Source organism: Strigops habroptila, chromosome Z (genome assembly GCF_004027225.2).
Source record: "Strigops habroptila isolate Jane chromosome Z, bStrHab1.2.pri, whole genome shotgun sequence".
In the NCBI taxonomy this organism is placed as follows: Eukaryota; Metazoa; Chordata; class Aves; order Psittaciformes; family Psittacidae; genus Strigops; species Strigops habroptila.
The window spans coordinates 35,587,584-35,609,976 of record NC_044302.2 but is presented as its reverse complement, the minus strand read 5'-3'; the positions used below and the strand labels follow the sequence as shown (position 1 = coordinate 35,609,976).

General features: G+C 40.3%; 1 protein-coding gene across 2 annotated transcripts in view; it reads right to left on the bottom strand.

Moving 5' to 3' along the window:
• Positions 1 to 723: 723 nt before the first annotated feature.
• The window catches only part of WDR36 (WD repeat domain 36), a 53,334-nt gene continuing 31,664 nt past the window's right edge, over positions 724 to 22,393 (bottom strand). Inside the window, exon 23 of one of the 2 annotated variants that reach the window (XM_030512812.1) lies at positions 724 to 1,851. In XM_030512812.1, coding sequence (XP_030368672.1) covers positions 1,789 to 1,851 — 63 coding nt within the window. In that variant the 3' untranslated portion in view covers positions 724 to 1,788. Of the gene's footprint in view, positions 1,852 to 20,713; positions 21,997 to 22,393 lie in introns of those variants that run through there. The other variant, XM_030512811.1, reaches the window with a different exon arrangement.

Genomic DNA, 22,393 nt, shown 5'->3' with positions numbered 1-22,393 from the left:
AACACCAAAATGGCATGTGTTGATGGTAGCCACACAGACCATGCACAATTTCATAAATCTGTGCTTATAAACCAGACAGTTTGGCCAGTGTGCATGTGGCCAGTTCTTGTAAACAAGCTTATCTGCTTTCAGTTTCGTGAGGGCAGCGCAGAAGACTGTACTAATCTGCTGAAACTGTATGAACTGGTTTCAGCTGAATTTGTATCATGACCCAATCCATGCACTGTGAGAGTACACCTGTGCTATCAGATCCCCTCCCTCATAATCAAAGGTAATTTTATCAAGATCTGTTCTCCCCAGAAATGGTTCTTTAAAATTTTTAATGCAGGAACAGGCAATCAGGTGCTTCAATTCCTGCTGAGCGACTATAACTACCTAATTAGCATGTACCACACCAAGAATCATAGAATCATAGAGTCATAGAATGGTTTGGGTTCGAAAGGACCTTAAGACTGTCTAATTCCAACCTCCCTGCCATGGGCAGGGACACCTCTCACTAGAGCATGTCACCCAAGGCTCTCTCCAACCTCGCCTGAACACTGTCAAGAATGGAGCATTTACTACTTCTTTGGGCAACCTGTTCCAGTGCCTCATCACCCTCACAGTAAAGAACTTCTTCTTTATGCCTAACCTGAACTTCCCCTGTTTAAGTTTGAACCCATCAGGCCTTGTCCTGTCACTGCAGTCCCTGATGAAGAGTTCCTCTCTGGCATCCTTGTAGGCCCCCTTCAGATACTGGAAGGCTGCTGTGAGGTCTCCACGCAGCTTCACTTCTCCAGTCTGAACAGCACCAACTTTCTTAGCCCATCTTCATATGGCTTTTCAGCTCCAGTTCACTTCCACTGCATACTTATCCTGGAAAACAGGCTCTTGCTCTAGATCTAGTATCTTTATTTAGCAAAGTATAAAAAATTGGCTTCAATTCATGCCATTGATTTTACTGGAACTTAAGCACATGTGAACATCTTGCTGAACAAAGTCAAAGGCTAAAAGGATTGGTGAATACAAACTTTTATTTTTTTTTTTTTACACCCAATAGCAAAATTTTAAAATTTTAAAGGAATATCATAAGTTCCATGCCACTGGATCATCCATCCTCCCCCATCAACTTCCTGAAGAATGCAAATTGTTTTAAACAGCAGCTACACAAACTGAACGCTTCTTTTTATAGTCTACAGGAGGTGTCACCCACAACCAGCAGTCTCTGCCATGTTTTCTTAGATAAAAAAAAAAAGTGGACAAAGGATCATATACGCATATATTTAAAAAAAACAGAAGCCAAATAAACAAAAAGGCATTTTGCCTGAGTCATCTATACGTATTACAATTTTCTGCCTCAATCATGTTTACGTACTGAATTTTTCAAAATTTTAAAGCCCTGTGAACCCTTAAACAGTACAGCAGCAGCAGGAGCTCACGTAAATTTCAGTGAAGAAAGACTCCAGGGGCTGGCCTTACAACTTATTGTACATTTACTAGATAGATGTTCTCCATGGCAAGATTTTATTACTTCATAGTAGTCTAATTCATTAAAATATATCTATCAATGATCAGCAATAGTTCACATACTTGAAGTACAGGCAGGTTCAATTTTTCCATGAAAAGAATAACCACCTGACAAATAAAAAGTTGCTTCTGGAGCTGAGTCATTTATATTTATTATTGAAATTAAGGAGTCCTGCTCAACGATGCCAAATTTAGTCTGTTGTATTCAGCACATCAATACCAGACGATTCTTTTTCTCTGCAGTCCAACACAGAAGTGATGAAATATATTCTGTGGGCATTTTCACTGGAGAAGAGAGAGGTGGTGGATGGACGTAGGCACTGAAACTGCTCCCTGTGATGCTTCCTGGAGTAGGAGAGAAATATTTGTTGGGGGCCTTATAGGGGAAACATAGCAGACACCACAGCAAACCAAATCTAAACTTCTCAGGCTTCCAGACTCCAGTGGGTTAGAGTATGCTTCCCATACCAGTCTCCCCAACTTGCTCTTAAACTGCTTACAATATATCCAAGAGTTTTATAACCATAATGCAAACTAGCAGATGAAAGCAGAAGGAAACTAACGGATACATGTCAGTTACAAAATTATCTTCAAACAGTATCTCATTTTGGCAGGTCATTAAATGGCAGGTCAAAAATATCTGTTGCCTCCTGGCAATGTAAGGAGAGTACCACCAGTTAGATGCTATCAAACATTTATCTTTTTTTTCCCCTGTTCCCCATCAGAGTTTCCTGATCAATTTATCACATATGGTTTATCATTAAAATCTGGCAGTCTTCAACGAATTTACATTTTTGCATCTAAAGCCTCCTTAACTCCCTAAAAAACTGTAATACTCACACTTAGAGCTCACATCATTGCTATTACTGATACAGCACACACTCCTTTTATAACAGCATTAGCTAGCACATAATTTTATTTCCAACAACGGTCAAACAAAGTACCATGTGAAATTACCAAAAATTATTTCAGACCATGAGATAGCAGAGTTGCTGAAAATGTCTTCTTGTCTAAAACAGATAAAGGTAGAAAACAATATGAATTAACACAGCTGCAAATCTTTACTGTCTTGCTGCTGGTGAGGTTCTCTTCTTCTGAAGATCCAAAGACTTTAAATGGGTGATGCTCGTCCCCAGTTTAAAAAAAAATCCAGGACAGATTTTATGTGAACACACAATAAGAATCAGCTAACACATTTCAGATAGCATGCAGAGCATTATTAAGAACTGACTAGGAACACAAACTTGTCATTACCAGCAGAATTGACTTCTGTGATATTTCAACTTTTCCCTACAGCCCCAGAAGCTGCCACTGGACTGCATCCAAATTCAACTGTCAATTTCAAAAATGAAAAAAAAAAAAAAAAAGAAAAGAAATCATAATTTTTTATGGTTGTGAGTGACATTTATGTGAGAAAAAAATGGAAAAGTTAACATCTTGAATGCAAGAATAATGAAAAAAAATCAACAGTTGTTTTTTAAATCTCAAGAGCCTTCACTGGGGAGATGAACGCACCTTACCTTCCTCTACTACCTCCTACTGAAATGAATGGCAATTAGCTGTTGACTGGTGGGTCTTGGATTAGGTATCCAAGCATGAAGTGGGCTGATAAAGAGACCATGTGTTTTTGTTCAAGCACTACAGACTTTCTCCTCCTATTACTATTAATAAGTCATTTTTTAAAACCAGCTTCATGAGCAAGTAGCTTTTTTTGCATTCAGTATCACAGATGATGCCTGCATCCAGCTCTCTGTATATCCTAGATCAGATTTTCCTTTTCTTTCTCAGACAGTATCTCAGCAACGGTGAACTCATTAGCTTTTGCAAGATAATCAATTCTTTCACATAGCTATAAAGTATAATAAAAATATAATTCTTAAAGCATGATGATGCTTACAATAGTGGAAGAATGTCTGGATTTTTTTAAGATTAAGAAATTGGTCCTGAAAAAACAGACCACATCTATACTGAAGTGAGTGACTTTTGCCCCTGATGGTCTGCTGGACTGGATGGAGGAGACTGCACAGAGATTCAGTGCTGTGGGCAAATATACAACAAGAGCTTGTGTTAATCATCAGAAGTTCCAAATGCAAAGGAGAAGTGGGTAGCATGACAGCAGGCTACCCTAGGCCTAGGACCTTCAGGACAGATGAAGTGGTAGGATTGCTACCTGCTACCCTGTGTGACAAGGAGAGGAGCTTACAGAGCCATTTTAGCAGATGCCTTAGGAACTGCATATGATTTTTTAACACTAGATTTCTACTGATCAAAGTACTTTCAGTGCAGTTCTACTTGTAGACATCTTCTTTCAACACTCACTCACCACAAGGATGGTAGCTCCCCCATTCACCATACAGGGCCAGCCACCAATATTCCCTTGTTACATCTGTATAGAATTTTAATAGTCTTTCATGTTCTGCCCACACACATGGGATGGCAGTCTTTTAACCACCTGCCATGAGAAGATTATTTCATTGTCCATAATGGAAAAGGCCAAACATTAAAATTGTTCAGGAATCTTAATATGCCCGAATTTGACACTTATGATCAAGAGCTGCCAATATAAATTTGTAGCAAAACGTTTGCTTGTCTGGTTTGAGGCAGGTACAGTGATGTTTCTACCAATTCCTGTAACAGAAATTCCTGGCAAATGTTTTCCTCCACTCAATCTGAAACAATGTAGGTTACTGGGAAAAGAAGAAGCCTTGGAAGGCATCCAAATTACTCAATCATTCTGACAGCTATGGGAGGCCAACTGCTGGAAAGATTTTGTGAGAGCTAAATGAAGCTGTTCTAACAAGACATGTATAAGCACAATATGATACTTCGGCACAGATCAGGTCACAACCTTTAGGCGCTAAAGTAATATTTGCATGTTGAGCAGGATGTTACCTTCCAGTCTGCCACTTTGTTTTGCTCATTTTTTAAAAATTCTCTTAAATTCCTGGTAATAGTAACACACTGAGCATTGCTTCATTGATGAAGGAACTCAAGAATACATTACTGATTTATTTATAAGCACTGAGAGGTGGTGGCAGATCTGAGAACAGAGCTTTCAACTTTCTGTTCCAGTTTTGCTTGCAACACAAGAAAATTCTGATTTTCCACAACCCCAGCCTTAACTGCAAGTTTTTAACTTCTTTCAACTTTGCTCCTTCTTGTGGCCTCTGCCTAATGTATTTGTCCTTACAGGAGCGGGACTGACCATGGGAATTAGAAAGACTTTAGGCAATTCAAACTGCTATATGGATAAAAAGACCAGATGAGAGCAGCCTGAAGTGCTACAGAGAACAAGTACCATTAATGGGAACAAATACAGGCCATACTGTGTAATTTCCATTAGCTCTGGGACAACAGAGAATCTAGCATAATAAACGTCACATATAATTTATCAATACCCAGCATTCTCTTTACAGCACTCGAACATTAAGATTTAATATGCTTTTTAAGTTTTGTACAGAGTCCCAGAGAAGTCACTGGGTTCTCAAATACTGGAAGTGATCCCATTAAATAATAAAAATATTTAAACATGTGTGCAAAAGAGAGAATACAATAAACTATAGTCCCAGTGATTTTTCTACCTGTTTAAGTGTTAAACACAGGTCATATTTTGCAACATGAGTGCTCTGAGTTAACAGTCCATGGTCAAACATGCTTCACCAGCTGCCAGCTAACTCATCTACAGTGAAGGAGAGAATCACAGAATCATAGAATAGTTAGAATTGGAAAGGACTTAAGATCACTTAGCTCCAATGCCCCTGCCATGGGCAGGCATGCCTCACCCTTTGATCATGACATCCCAAATGGGACTGTCCACCATTACTGCCCATGGCTCCATACACTGCAAAGAACCTACAAAAGCACAGCCTCCATCTTTTACAGGGTCTACACAACTTGAAGACCTGTCCTCTTGGGCCAGATCTCATCCAAAGCATTGTTTACTATGAAACTTCCAAGGAAAACCAATGTTATTGTGAAATGTTCTTCCCTGCAATTAAATGGAGATTTTGGAGTCTGACAAGCTAGGCCATATTACTAACAAAATGCTGGGTTAGGGATATGGTTAGTGTTAAAGTTAAGGTTAGGATTCATTCTGAGTGAGCATTTTTATTTTATTCCAGGGTAAGTATTTGTTAATTTATGAAGTATCTGAAAATAACAATTTTTTACCTGCAGTTTGTCTCTCATTTGCTGCTTTGTGAATTTTATTTTTTTTATATACACTTTAAAGTCAGGGTAGGGATTCCAAAAGGTTTGCCTGTGTTTTCTTTCAAGATTAATAATCTGCAAGCTAACTAGGAGGATGATGCAGCCAGTAACTTACTCTCTGATGTTTACAGCTATCCCAAGATGCCTACAACTCAAGAAATCATCAGCCTTCATGGTTGTTTATCAAAGCATTCAAAACACGAAGTCATATAAAAATTATTTTTGATTTTCTAAATGAGTGCCTAACCGCTCAGCGTTTATACATACCTATATCTACATTGCTTATGTAGAATGACCACTACAAGGTCATCTGTGCAACTGCTTCCTTTTCAATTTTACCCAAACTAAAGACCTAGAATATCAAGAGACGGGGTAGGGAACCCAGGGTGGATAAGGTTTAGTTGTTTGCTGTTTTTTTCAGTGAAAGAACTAAGGGGAATAAAACAGAGTTAGCAAGCAGCCAGCCTCAAAGCAAGCAAGAGGAGGTAGCTGTAAGCAGGTAAGCTGTGGGACTCCCTGCCAAAAATGTAGATGGATTCAAAAGAGGCCAGGCAGATTCATGAAACACAAATCTACTGTTCAATCACAGAATCACAGAATGGTTTGGGTTGGAAGGGACCTTAAAGATCATCTAATTCCAATCCCCCTGTCATAGGCAGGGACACCTTCCACTAGACTGGGTTGCTCAAAGCCCCAGTCTGCCCTTGAACAAAGAACTTGTGGCTGCTCTATATTCCAGAACAGTTAGAAACAACCTTTGCCTCAGAGTGTCCCATTAATTTCAAATTGGTAAAGGCTGAGAAAGTATTTCAGAGGAAGTATGAGATATGCTTGCTGTGTTTCATTTTTCCTTGGCATTTGCTTTTGGCCACTTCAGTCAGATCTAACAGACCCATTATTATCATTACATAAAGGTTTCACATTTTTTATCTCAGCATAAAGCAAAACTTAGACAGCAGGTTGAATAAAAAGATGATCTTACCCAAGTGATTTTTCCTATAGTTTATTTTCCTAAATGACTTTTCAGTTCATCACAACTCAGAAAACCTCTGGCCAAGAAAATCTCCTGCTGTGTGGGCACTTCTGAAGACAGTTGGGTTTGACTCAGTGAGGCATTTGCACATCTAATTAGTTAGTTATGTGTATATCCTGAAGTCCACTGAGTTTGGAACTCCATATGATGCCCCACTATAGCCTAAGAGATGCAAGTAAGTCTGATGTGGGTTTTCTGATGTCATGTGATACGTGTATGATTGAAGTTACACGCTATACACAGTTATACTAAAACCAGAAACTTAAGGAAAATATCAGGCCACTTTAGTAAAGCATCACACTACTAGATATACAGATAATGAATATCCTGAATATCCAAGCAGACTAAAAATTCGGGTATATGACAAAAGCATGTTGTCCTGGGTTCAGCTGTAGCAATCATTTTCCTCCTTCTTAGTAGCTGGTGCTATGGTATGTTTTTGACTTTCAGCCTGGGAACAACGCTGATAACACCGATGTTTTTAGTTGTTGCTAAGTAATGTTTACTCCGACCAAGGACTTTCTCAGTCTCATGCTCTGCCAGGGAGGAGGGGAAGCTGGGAGGAAGCAGAGACAGGACACCCGACCCAAACTAGCCAAAGGAGTTTTCCATACCACAGCACGTCATGCCCAGTATATAAACTGGGGGGGGTTACCTGGAAGGCCCACATTGCTGCTTGGGTCAGGCTGGGTATTCGTCAGCGGGTGGTGAGCAATTGTATTCTCTCCCCTGGTTATTTCCCGTATCTTTGTTATTATTGGTGGTAGCAGTAGTGGTTTTGTATTATACCTTAGTTACAGGACTGTTCTTATCTCAACCCGTGGGAGTTACATTCTTCGATTCTCCTCCCCGTCCCTCCGGGAGCAGGTGAAGGAAGAAGCAGGGGAGTGAGTGAACGGCTGTGTGGCTCTGAGTTACTGGCGAGGCTTAAACCACGACACATATCTTCTTGCATTTTTGTTGCTCCTCCATGTACATTTACAACCCTTCACTGTATGAATTTCAGGGATATGATGTGTGGGCTCTAAAGCAAATAGTCAGGGCCCCTCAGCACAGGAAGGGAGGTAAATGCACAGCTATAATTATTGTTAGCTCTTTTCCCCCATTCTTTAAATGTAAACTTCACTTCACTGAATGTAAAAAGAGTGAAATGGCTGAGAGACACCGACACATACTTTACTATCACTTTGGCTATCCAGATAGTAGTCTTCACAGGGGAAAAGGAGAAAATGAGGGGACAGCTTTTAACAACATTATGACTAGATTTGTCAGCACTCACATGACAACGCAATGACTCACATGACTTTAGTGATTTGAATTCACAGAGCAATTTCTCATTCGTTTTCTTTCTGGGTAGAATCAAACACAGAGGTTGCTATCTAGCCATCTACAAATATGAACACTATTATATAAACCGGTCTTATTAGGAGCCAGACTTGATCATTTAGTATTCTTTTATTCTTGCTAGAAATAAATTGTCTTGAGTTGGAGTAGGGCTGTAAGCATTTGGCTGGGTAAGTAAATTATTTTGCATAACAGTGATATATCACTCTATTTCTAAGATATCTAAGATATCTATATCTGAGGCTCCAGGGGAACCTTAGAGCAGCCTTTCTATACATAAAGGAGGTCTACAAGAAATCTGGAGAGGGACATTTTACAAGAGCCTGTAAGGACAGGACAAGGAGGGATGGCTTTAAGCTGAAAGAGGGGAGATTTAGATTAGATATCAGGAAAAAATTCTTCCCTATGAGGGGGTGAGGCACTGGAACAGATTGCTGAGGGAGTTGTGGCTGCCCCATCCCTGGCAGTGCTCAAGGCCAGGTTGGACAGGGCTTGGAGCAACCTGCTCTAGTGGAAGGTGTCCCTGCTCGTGGCAGGGTGTTGGAACTAGATGATCTTCAAGGTTCCTTCAAACCCAAACCGTGATTCTATGATTCTTTTTCCCCTGTAAATGAAAAGTGCTGATCAGAGTTAATACAGGTGAGCACTGAAGGCTTTTGCCAGACATGAAAGTAGGATGAGTTATTAGGAACTCCTAGGTAAAACGCTCGAGCAGCACCTTTCACGAAAACATCTCAAAACCATAGATCACAACATGGAAACTAAAAGATGGGATTTGCCCTTGTCATCCAGTTTAGCATGAATGCAGAAATCTTGATTTTCATCACTCCCCTTCCTCCAACTTTCTCAAGAGAGGGCTAATACTGGTAGGACAAAGAACCAAGAGTTAGAATTCTTCTGTACAATTTCTGATCTTTTTGCTCACTTGAGAGAGGATAGATGTATCAAGATGGCATGATGGAAAAAGCAAGAAATGGCAAGCTACCACCAAGCTAGGCCCAGAAGCCACAAATGGGAACCCAACATCTACTCTAGTTAACACTCCTACATGACAACATACAGATATTTCTACCTAGTACTGTGCTACAAGGTCCATTTCTCTACAAATCACACATTTCTGATAACACCTATATTCATGGGTTGCTGTCAAGCTAAATTTATCCAAGTCAAGCACTTTAAGTCTCTGGATGAAACAATATCCCATTGAGCAAGCAGAAGTTATCACCAACATTATAAAATGGGTGGATGCTGCTCAGACTGAGAATTAGCTCTTCGGAATGTGGTTGCTAACAAAATAGCAATGGGAGAAGAAGCACTTGCCTTTCAAGTCAGTCTCCAACAGGAATAGAAGACAACTGCAATAAAGGGTAATTGTTGCAGTTAGAATCCTAGAGCGTAAATTAAAGAGATTAATTGAACAAATCAGATTTTTCTTTATCTTACTACAATCTGAGGAACAATCCTGTCATTTTAGTAAGACACTCTCCCTTTTAATTAAAGGAGAAAAGCATAACTAAGCAATATGAAGAGAGAACCTTGTTTAGAAATATGGAACATAGTTGTAAAAGGCTGAATTAACGATATGTGTCCACAATGTTTTATTCAGCTCTTAAAATGTAGATGATATATGGAAGCAGCGGGGTGAATACTGCAAAAATAATTGCACTGAAATTGAGACATGATTGGCAGAAATAATTGGAAAGGTCATCAATTAAGTATAGTAAACCTTTGCTTTTCTGGTTTGGGGAGGATGATAGCTATAGTTAAGAAGAAGATCTTCAGAGTATCTTTTGGGAAAAAAGTAAAAGCTAAATGGAAAAGGAAGAAAATTATACAATTCTCTTAAGCACAGAATTTTATATTTTGTTAGATTTAAAATCTATTGTCGTTCGTCTGTCGCTTTCTATACATATTTCTGGTACTTAGTGAGATTAATATTCATGAGAGGCAAAAAGCCTATGGCTGTGTAAGACTTATTTCAACAGAATAGCAGAGACCAGAACATACTTTTGTATTTACAGGCAATTAATTATTTCAGGTAATATTCTCCAATGCACATAAAACAGTTACTTAGCTTTTCTGAATGTAGTTCTCAATCCTGAGTGATTAAGATTCAAGGACTTTATTTAGGAAACGTGTTTTCATGAGCTTTTCAAAAGTCTCCTGTTTAAAGCTTTTACCCCAATCCCTTTGCAAAACAACATACTCAAAGACAGCAGAAAATTCATTTATGGCTTATGATTAAAAATATTTTTTTCCTGTTATTACAGCAGACTGTCTGGTAGCATAGAAGCCTGTTTCTTGTCAGTGGCTAGAGATTCACTGTAGATATCTCTGATCAACAGGAATCTGTAATTTTAATTGACAGTTCACTTGGGGCTGTCAGTTATTAAAAGCAGAGAGCTAACACAGGTTAGTAGTTACCCAGACCATAGTATCTCTTTTAGGACTGTAACCGGTATTTAAAACAGTATTTAAATCACAAGAACAACAAACCTAGACTAGCGTATAAAGCTGTACTTCAGAGTGCTGTTGTAACCAGCCTCTTGCTGATGAAGCACACTAAAATGGTAAGAATATTCTAACCACCACATTTTGGGTTTGGCTCCTTCTCCAGCAGCAGCATTCAGCTTAACATGAACACTCCACTCTTAGCCACCAGCCCACAGCTCTTGCCAGATTAATTCAAATGAGGTTAGATTCATCTTATGTGAACCATTTTCATCTGATGTCACAGTCACTTCATTATGTTTCTGTTTAGGCTGGCCAGGCACACCAAAGGGGTCATAGTCCATGTTTGTGTTGCATATCAACCTACAGGGCCGACTTCTGCTAATCCCAGAGTTCTATCTGTGTTTCTTAGTCCAGAGATTTAAATGGATTGGGGTGATAAGAGTTCAAGGTTAAGATTACTGGTAATATCTGTAATGATCTGGGTCTCCAGGATTTCCTCCTCCAACATATCAAGATGATATATAAGCTGAGGAATGAGTATCTGAGCTGTGTTGTGGTTCTTGAAATAAGTTAGTAAATTTTTCAAAGCGTCTTCTTTCAGCATGAAAGGAAATGGCATGGGCCAGAACAGCACCTCCTCAGTCATGTCAAAATAGTCTGTTTCATACGTGTATGCTATAAGCAGCATCTTTACAACCCTTAGAAACATTCAGTCTATCTCACTAATAGGTTTCTGTTGAGGAAAGATCCATACATTTTTCACGTAATTTTATCAAGGAAATGCTTTGACAATATCTTTGTATTCGCCTACTACATCGTTTCTTTCTGTTGCCCTATAAGATCTTGACACTGGCAATCATAACACACAGACATGAATCCCAACTTATACAGAAAACAAGCTACTGCTCTCTCAAAGGCTGAATTCCAGCTTTGGCTCCTGTGTTTATGAGGAAATCATTCCTGTTTGACCCCCTAAGGAAGGCCAGGAGACATCTTGCAACTTGTGTATTATCATGCATACGATAATGTTTAACATTAGCCAGCTGGGGCCACTTCTGGACTCTGTCACCCTGTCTAAGCTGAACTGCCCACAGGAACTATGTCAGGCATAAAGGCAAGATCTTGCAGTCACCTTGCTGTAAAGGAAAAGAGGGCTTCTACAGCACGGCCACAATGCTTCCACTGCTAGGCAGGGAAAAGGAGGAACATGTGAATGCTGGTTTCTACCTACTATCAGCTTTCAGCAGTCAGATCCTTGTTTCCCTGCAGAGTCACTGCACACAATTGTGTTACTCCACTGCCTCCTATTCCTTTTGTGTAAAAATAGGCTCCATGTTCCTCTCTTCCAAGCATTTTTTTGGTCATAACTCCTGCTCTGGTATTCAGGTATCTGCTCTGATGTTTTCATTAATTATTATGAGAGATGCTGCAAAGGGGACAGCATCACTAGAGAGGATATCCTCTCCTGGACCAAGCAACACTGTACTGGGGTTCATCCTCTTCCTGAGGACTGACAATATTTCTCACTTGTGACTGCACAGGTTCTTTGTAACACCTCAGGCATTGTCCTTGCTAAGGAGTAAGATTTAATTGCAGCAAGTCCCCAGCTCTACATCCCAGTCTGTTTCTTTTACAATTTTGAGATTTCTACTGGCCCCAATCCTAAGCAGCAGACTCTTGCTCCAGAAATACATTTCTAGACACTACCTTTTCCCTTAGACAACCACACTTTGTGTCTCTTTCTCAGCTGGCTACATGCTTTTACAGTCTCCCTTAACAGCATTTCTTGGACCTCTCACCATTCCCAGACTAAGTGTACCCTAGGAACAGGGTCTTTGCTCAAGCAAAAACTGTGTTACCGAATGGCTATAAAATAGTCAGGCTGTAGAAGCTATTATAAAAACAAGAATGATCTATGGCTGCAGCAGGGGACATAATATATAATTCTCATGATACGTAAGAATAAAACCTTCTGGGATAAAATCAAAAACTTGTATAACTGTCAAATGTGTTGTGGCACTCACCAATTTTGGAATATTTTTTCTTATCAGACATCCACTTGAAATACTTTCAACTCATTTGGGAGTCTAATTCTTCTACATCTCATTGCAAATCTCTCAAATGCCAGTAGTATTATTCAACATTGCTGCATCTAATTTATCGAGATTCTTTGCTATGGGATATTTAACAAAATAATAATGCATTGGGCATAATTATAATGTGACTAAATTGATTTCTGTAATGCAAATGATACTGGCTTACTGCAAAAGTAATTCACACCTCTATGCTACAGACCCAGTACCACCCATAAGCCAGTTATAGAATCATAGAATAGTTAGGGTTGGAAAGGACCTTAAGGTCTAGTTCCAACACCCTGCCATGGGAAGAGAGACTACACACTAAACCATGTCACCCAAGACTCTGTCCAGCCTGGCTTTGAACACTGCCAGGGATAGAACATTCACAACTTCCTTGGCCAACCTGTTCCTGTGCCTCACCACCCTCGCAGTAATGAACTTCTTCCTTATATGTGACCTGAACTTCCCCTGTTTAAGTTTGAACCCATCAGCCCTTATCCTATCACTACAGTCGCTAACAGAGTCCCTCCTCAGCAGTACAAAAGGTACATTGGCAAGCAGAATGCAATGAACAAGCACCAAAATTTGCAAAACCTTAACTGACAGCTTGCCTGTTGACTTTAATAGTAGCAATGTGCAGTGTTTAATAATAGACTATTAAGCAATTACATAGTTTATACTTGCACTGAATTTTCATCATTAAATTCATGGCTCTTCCTTTGTCCACCTAACCAGACATTTCCTCCTAGAAGACAACCACCTTGGTCAAGCATGATTTGCCATCATGACTCTCAGGTGATTGTTCTTCATCACCTTGCTCTTTGCGTGCTGGAGATGGATTCCAAAAGTACATGCAGCACATGGTCCATGATTTTTTGGAGACTGAGATAAGTTTGATCAACCAGTACTTCCCTAGACCCTTCACTTCACCTTTTTTAAAAAAGGGGACAACAGCCTCAATCCAGTTGTCAGGGACCTCCTTGATTACACTTTTTTTTATCGCTGATAGGCAATGCTATTAAACTAGACTTGTGTGTAAGGCTCATGCAGTGCCATGGTTATAAGGTGACTTAAGAGCACTGTGCTCTAAAGCCGTTCTAACCCATTGCTCCTCCATTGTAGGCAGCCACTCACCTTCAGAAATGATGCTCTTACCCACAGAAAAAGCAGCAGACTTTGCCTGTGAAGACTGAAGCAAAAAAAGGCATCATGTATTTCTGCTCTTTCCGTATACACCAGTAGGATGTCATCCTCAGCCATCAACATGAAAGGAGCTGCAGGGATTTTTGTACAGATGATGCTGTTTATTCTAGCCTCATGAATAAATAATCTCAATTGATACTGATGTAAGCACTGCTGAAATAGCTTATGTTGATCTTGTTGAAATTGAATTCTTCAAAGAGAATTGGGCAGTCATCGCTCACGCTTTCATCAACCCAAAGCAATGGGCAAATATGAAGGTTAATCTCAAATGTGAACAACAACCAGCTGCATAACCCTGTGTGATCAAATTTTATGTTCAACAGAAAATGTAACCTGGCACACTCTGAGAACACATCTACCTGGGCTTTACACTTTGCCCTATGTGACAGGAAGGGACATATTGCATTACAACAGGTTGATGGCTTTTCAGTTCCTGCCATGCCAAAGAGATGTTAATGTTTCCAAAGTACGAAGGAACATTGCTGGCTTTAAGGAAGGAATGTCATAACCACTCCTTTAGTGAGCCAAGTTTACAAAATCTTTTTGAATCTGAATAACCCTCAAGGAAAGTTTGGGGTCCTAATGGATGGGAGGAGTTGCTAAATACATGTGGTATTCTGAGACCAACATGAGACAACTCAAGAGACAGTAAGCGCTAGATCTTTAGATACGTAACTGTAAGGCAACCTGGCTACAGGCTAACACAGGATGAAGGAATCCTCTGGTCCTAATTTAAGTAGTCAAGTTTATTTCCATAGCTTTTACAAACATAGCAATTGAGTGAGGATTCTACAAATACATTATTTTACTCTATCTTATTCTGATTTATTCTATGGGTAATTAGAGTAACTGTCAATTGCCAAGGTAGTCTGATCCTTCAGGGGGATGGCCCTTAACACTGGCACATGCAAACACTCACAGAGCCAGCACATCAGCCCTTTTAACACACTAGCGAGTCGGGGCAATAGTATATACCCACACTAAGCCACATGGCTGTTTTGTGAACAGGCAGTACACACATCAGCGGAGAAAAGGTGTCTTCCAGAGAGTGCCACTAAAAAAAAGCATAGGTGCTAAGGACATTTAACAACAGCATTTTATTCTCCTCTTAACACATACCACAATCTCACAAAAAAAGTAAAGCAGACTCCTTGCACTAAAGTCAAGTAAGGCTCTGATTGAATTCCTCATTTCTAAAAGGGTAATTTTTTAAAAAAGGATTTTTTTAATTACTTGTTTTCATCAAACAAGTAATTCTTAAGCACAAATTTTACAACTAGTGATGTGCTGAAAAGACTGATATGCTAATATAACATGCTCAGAAACATCTGCTGATGTCAATATTCCAAAGGAGAAACTACTTATATATTGATGCTCTTTAAACAATGCTAAACTCCTTCAACACAGCTCATCAACAGAGTTCAAATATGGCAACAAATACTTTGGCTTTCGTGAGTACAAATAAGTTCTCTTCCAGTTTCCTTACTCTGGGACAATGGCACTTGCATTACCATGGTGTGCACGGACCGAAGACTTTTCCTAACATTTATTTTCAAGAAGCAAGAGTTAAATGTGACACATACTAAGTGTTCAAGTGCTTCAAGTCAGCGGTCTGTGCTGGCTTCTGAACAATGTGTAAATATTTGCATCCATTTACTCTCACTTCGCATCTACATGTTTTTCCTTGTAATACCTCTGTTTTAACCTGAAAGAAAAAGGAAAGTAAAGATTGCAGTGAAGGCTTATTATGGCTCAAAGAGGAGAAAGCTTCCACTCTTCAGACTTTGACTCCAGCCAGCAACAAATTCAGGGAACAAGGTCCAACTAACCAGTATGGTATCAAAACAACCCTGTACCAAATCAGTCTGGAAAGCATAACACAGTCAAAATAAAACAGTGGAAGTACTGAGACCTAGCTTGACAGGATTGCTGTGTGCAGGAGTTGAACACAGGTAGGCACAGGTGAGTAACAGACTTAAGAAGCTGGGAGCAGTGGGGTGACACACAGTAGCACGGAGAATCGTAACAGAAAGCTCCTGGACAGAGCTAGCCTAAAACAGGCTTGGCTTTGTGTAAGAATGGTAAAACCTTCAGTAGTTGTCCTCCTTGGAAGAATACCTAAGGTTAACAATGACTATATCCCTTAATCCAGCTAATGACTTTCCTCACACTCTGTTGCATATGCCATTAGAATGCCAATCAGCTAAAGTAAGTTCTTGCAGGTAACATGAAGCCAGATTTATCAAATCCAATTGTAATGTGTCTTACCACTTGTAAGCAACAACTTTTGACAAATATTACCAGATATCACCCTTGATGTCTTGGTTGAAGGAATAACACAGGAAGTACCAGATGAAATACCCACTTGCATCCACTAGCAAGTGGAAATAATTTTTTATTTCAGAAGAAGTTATTAATGGCAAAAAGTTGCTCACAGTTTTGAGTCAGGAAAAAATTAGGACAAAATAAAAGGCTAAGAACAAGAAGGTGTAAGACTGGAACCAGCTTTAAGAATAGTCAAACACTCCTGAAATAGTGGTGATAACTAGGAAAAGACAAAAGAATAAAGGAGGTGGGGTATCACTAACATCTAAAGACTATTTTCAGAAGGAAATCATTGAAGTGTTCCAGGTAGACTTGAAACACATCTGCATATGATATAACAAACTGCATTAACACATTTAATGAGATAATCCAGAATTCAAATATTATGTCAACAGCATTAAACAGAAATTGTCTGCAAAAATTAGCTTCCTGTTTCTGCTCTCAGTAGAATGGTCTGTTTGAGAAAAAGCATGGGTTTTTTTTCTCCTGATTACATCAAGACAAAGACAGAAAGACAGGCAGACAGAAAGAACAAAGGGACGAAAGAGAAAAAGAAAGAAAGAGAGAAGGACCCTCCTTTACAAATATTACAAGGTTTGTGAACAAATCTTGTGCACAGAGATTAAAACATCTGTGCCCAAAGCAAGTTCTCTTATGTCAGTGAAAAAAACATACATGTGACTCAGCAAAATGAAGTATCTTCTCCACAAGTAGAAACCATTTCACAACTGCTCTGTGGCAGCAAAGCATGAAGAACTAAAGCACAATTATTATTTCTCACATTAAAGAAGTAGGAGGGGTATACAGCATTAGAAGATAGCAGGTCTGGAGTATACAAACAGAAAATAAATTCTTTCCCTTAGTATTTAATTAAATTGTAGTTCTCATTACTACAGGATGTTGTGAAGGGATAAATGGGTTCTAAAAGAGATTAGATAAACTCACAGAGAGCAAACAAGTCTGTCAGAGAGTATTGGACACAACTGTTATAATACAGCTGGGTCATGAAGTATCTAAATAGCCATCTCTTTGAAAGCCGGCATGATGTGCTCAAAAGGATCCTTTCATACCTGACCTGTTTGCTAGACCCTTTGCAGGAGACAGGACACTAGTTTTGAGAGACCTTTGCTCTGATCCAACAGGAAAGTTCTCTACCTACTGTTCCTTCTACTGAGGCAGGTCCACAACTACTGACTTGCTCATATTTTTATTTCTAATGTCTTGGTTCAAAAAATGATTCTTTAAGATCTTCTAAATTAGTTACAGTGAGACCTGTAAGCTCAGAGGTTTATTGTATATTACATTGGAATTTGAGGGATTTGGCACTGCTTCAGATCCATTCAAGAAACTGGGAGTAATGGGTTCTTGAGAACCATATCACCAGAAGTTAATCATTCTATGGTACAAAGAATTTTCTTAAATCTCAGTGGTAAACTTCATAAAAAACTCTCAGGTGTACATCATTCCCATGGGCTCCACATTCTGAGTCCAAACCGGCTAGAATGCCACAGTCTGTGAACTTCTATAATACTTCTTTGTTCTCTTCAAGCTCTAACATGAGTCATGTTCTTTATCCACAGCCAGAATAACACAGAGAAGCTGTAAAACCTGACTTCCATCACCTCTGCCCTCCTCTGATAACCCTGACATCTCTTGCAAATTCAAGCAGCCAAAAAGATGCTGCCCTTATGATACATGTGGAAATATTACTTGTTTCAGGAAGCATTCTGTACTGGACATTGTGGGTACATGACTGAGAAATCTGGTCTGCTGAATGTACAAGGCAGACAGACTGAAAGAAAAAAAGAATGAAAAAGAAATAAATTTACATTCCCTTGCAAAAAGCCTCTCTTCAGATTTCTTGTAGCCCCCCTTTAGGTACTGGAAGCTGCTCTAAGGTCTCCCAGGAGCCTTCTCTTTAGGCTGAACAAGCCCAACTCTCTCAGCCTGCCACCTTAGAGAAAGCACTCCAGCCCTTGGAGCATCTTCATGGTCTCCTCTGGACTCACTCAAGCAGGTACACATCACTCTTGTGCTGGGGGCCCCCAAGCTGAATGCAGGACTGAAGCTGGGTCTCACAAGTGGAGTAGGGCAGGAGAATCGCTTCCCTCTCTGTATACCTGCTGGCCATGCTCCTTTAGATGCAGCTAAGTGTATGGCTGATAGGAGGATATCCGTTGGAGGGACAACACAGCAGGGCATAAGCAATCCGGGGAGTTTCTGGAGTGCGCTGAATATCACTTCCTTCTCCAAGTGATAGAGGAACCAATAAGAACAGCTGCTATGCTGGAACTGGTGTCACAAAAAAGGAAGGGATAATGGGGAAGCTGGACATGAATGCTGTGAAGCTGGATGGCAGCCTTGTCCGCACTGACCATGAAATGGTGAAGTTTGAGATCCTCAGGGTGGTGAGGAGGGTGTGCAGCAAGCTCATTACCCTAGACTTCAGGAGAGCAGACTATGGCCTCTTGAGGAATCTGCTTGGTGGAGTACCAAGGGATAGAGCCCTGGAGGGAAGACAGGCCCAAGAGAGTTGGATAATATTCAAGGATCACCTCCTCCAAGCTCAGGAGCAATGCATCCCGACAAAGAAGTCAGGCAAGAATGCTAGGAGGCCTAAGTGGATGAACAAGGAGCTCCTGGACAAACTCCAACACAAAAAGGCAGCTTACAGAGGTGGAAGCAAGGATGGGTAGCCTGGGAGGAATACAGGGAAATAGTCAGAGCAGCCAGGGATCAGGTTAGGAAAGCTAAAGCCCTGACAGAATTAAATGTGGCCAGGGACATTAACAGCAAGAAGAAAAGCTCCTATAAGTTGGTGATAAAAAGATTAGGGAAAATGAGGGCCCTCTCCAAACAGAGAGACTTAGTTATACAGGACATGGAGAATGAGGAACTTGGTCTTTTTTTTGCCTTGGTCTTAACCAGAAAGCACTCCAGCCACACTGCCCAAGTCGCAGCAGGCAAGCGTAGGGACTGGGAGCATGAAGAACTGCCCACTGTAGATCGGGTTTGAGACGATCTAAGGAACCTGAAGTCCATGGGATCTGATGAGATGCATCCACAGGTCCTGAGGGAACTGGCAGACGAAATGGGTAAGCCACTATGCGTCATATTTGAAGAGTCATGGCAGTCCAGAGAAGTTCCCACTGACTGGAAAAATGGAGAACATAACCCCAGTCTTTAGAAGGTGAAAAAAGGAAGACTTGGGAAACTACAGGCCAGTCAGTCTCACCTCAACCAATACCTGGCAAGATCATGATGCAGATACTCATGGAAATTATGCTAAGGCACATGGACAATAAGGAGGTGACTGATGACAGCCAAGATGGCTTCACTAAGGGCAAATTGTGCCTAACAAATTTGGTGGCTTTCTATGATGAAGCCATGGCATTGGTGGATAGGGAAAGAGTGCCTTACGTCATCTACCTGGACTTGTGCAAGGCATTTGACACTGTCCTGCATGACATCCTTGTCTCTAAATTGGAAACCCATGGATTTGACAGATGGACCACTCAGTGGATAAGGAATTGGCTGGATGGTCGGAGTCAAAGAGTTGTGGTCAATGGCTCAATATCCAAGTGATCAGTGATGAGTGGTGTTCCTCAGGGGTCAGTACTGGGACCCATGCTGTTCAACATCTTTGTCAGCAACATGGACAGTGGGCTTGATGCACCTTCAGCAAGTTTGCTGATGACACCAAACTGTGTGGTGCAGTGGATACGCTGGAGGGAAGGGATGCCATCCAGTGGGACCTTGACATGCCTGAGAGGTAGCCAATGCCAACCTCATGAAGTTCTACCAAGCCGAGTGCAAGGTCCTACACCTGGGTAGGGCCAAACCCAGGCACAAACACAGGCTGGGTGGAGAATGGGTTGACAGCAGCCCTGAGGAGGACTTGGAGGTGTTGGCTGACAAGAAGCTCAACATGAGCCAGCAGTGTGCACTCGCAGCCCAGAAAGCCAAACATATACTGGGCTGCATCAAAAGGAGCATGACAGCAGGTTGAAGGGAAGGAATTTTGCCCCTCTACTCTGCTCTTGTGAAACCTCACTTGGAGTACTGTGTGCAGTTCTGGTGTCCCCAACACAAAAGGGACGTGGACCTGCTCGAGTGAGTCCAGAGGAGGTGGTGAAGATGATCTGAGGGCTGGAGCACCTCTGGTATGAAGACAGACTGAGAGAGCTGGGCTTCTTCAGCCTGGAGAAGGCTCTGGGAGATCTTAGAGCAGCTTCCAACACATAAAGGGGGGCTACAAAAATATGGAAAGGGACATTTTACAAGGGCCTGTAGTGACAGGAAAAGGGGGAATAGCTTTAAACTGACAGAGGGGAGATTCGGATTAGACATTAGAAAAATTCTTTACTGTGAGGGTGCTGAGACACTAGCACAGGTCGCCCAGAGAAGCTGTCGCTGCCTCATCCCTAGGTGTTCAAGGCCAGGCTGAATGGGGCTTGGAGTAACGTGGTCCAGTGGAAGGTGTCCCTGCCCGTGGGAGGGGACTGGAACTAGATGAGCTTTAAGGTCCCTTCCAACACAAACCATTCTATAATGCTATGTCTGTAGATAATTTGTTCCAGGATACATGACTAAAGAGTTACATAATGTGATGACATTAAAATAACAATCACATATGTAGAACAACAAAACCACATTATTGTTTCAGTCTGCCATATGCAATGAACCCATCTTTCAGCTTTTCTCATCAAAATTGCATACATTTGTACTGATTACTCTGTTAGTCTGTATCTGGAGCATGTAAAATACAGCAAATGCCTTGCCCAGGAGATTCTTGTGCTGCGAGGCAGTACTCTCAGACAGCAAAGTTTAAGATAGTCACATTCATGAGTTCCCAAACTCTGCCCAAACCTTATTATTTAAAACCTAAATATCAATTCATAAAAATAACATCTGATTTAAAAATCCACCCCAGCTCAAAGCTTTTACTCTGATCACCTTAAGAAAAGGATCCTAATTTTCCTAAGAAATTGAGCCTCCAAAATTAGAGCAAGAAACCTGGTTATAAAAAAATGGGTGGGTTTTTTTTTTCTGTTTAGTTTAGAATTTGGTGTTTTTTCAAGTTGCATGATTTGTACTACAGCTAAAAATCCTTGCTTTCAGAAACAGGTGTCTGAGGCAAAACAGTGAACACAGCTTGCCAAAGCAAGAAGAAAACCAGTTTTTACGTTATAGGGAAAGCACTCTGGTTGCACAGAAATGCATTTTTTATGTTCATTTGCTTTAAACTGATGTTAATAAAATGTTAATAACCCAGACTTTTTGTTTTATTTTTGTCTCGACAGTAATTGTTTACTAAGCACAATACAGGTTTTGGTCTCCTGCACAGAAATTACATTCCTACTTTTTTTTTTTTTGCAAGCTGTTTCTCCATTCTGATTTACATTTTGGTCATGGAAGTAGACAGTAACTACCTACATTACCTATAGCAGTCCAGCTCTTTGTTCATTGACAGCACACACTAATACAACATGAATATTTAAGCTGCACACATTAATTTTTTCTCTGAGTGAAAAAAATACTCAGTTATGCATATTCTAAAATATTCTGCCATACACAGATGTATAAAATGCAGCATCAGAAGTCACAGTATAATTCCTGAAATCCAGTATTTTTTGTAATAAATTGTACTATTATTCCAAGGAGAATTTTATGTAGACAAAACCCTTAAGCATTTTACAATAAAGCACTTTTCATATACGTTAACACACACAGACTCTGATTGAAGAGAGTCTGCAAATGAATCCAAGTTTCCTCAAGCTGCATTGACAATCTGGATACTTCTTCCAATAGGTTTGGCTCTGATGAGAGAACCCTAAGATGCAACTGAAAATGAAAACAAGCTATCAGTGAAACATATACAGGTAATAAAAAATTTAGAAAATCAATTTCCTCACTCAGTTCCAGTACTTTGCTTTCAGGAATGTCCCAAGCAAGGGAAGGACTCTTTGCCTTCAGTTAATTCCCTCCATTTAATGCTGCCTGCCTTTTGCTAGTCTTTTACAAGCTATTTTACTCCCAATACTCTATGTATTAGATGGGATAATGCAGCAAAATGTCTTAAATAAGTTACTGCTTTACTAGATCTGCTGCTGCTGCTGCTGCTATCCCAATCAACCACATACTTCTACTTCCAACCTGCATCATAAATTCCTCTTTAGGCTAAAAAGTCTAAACAGAAGCCCTGAGGTTGATCTGTTTATTTTATGTTGTATCATTTTAT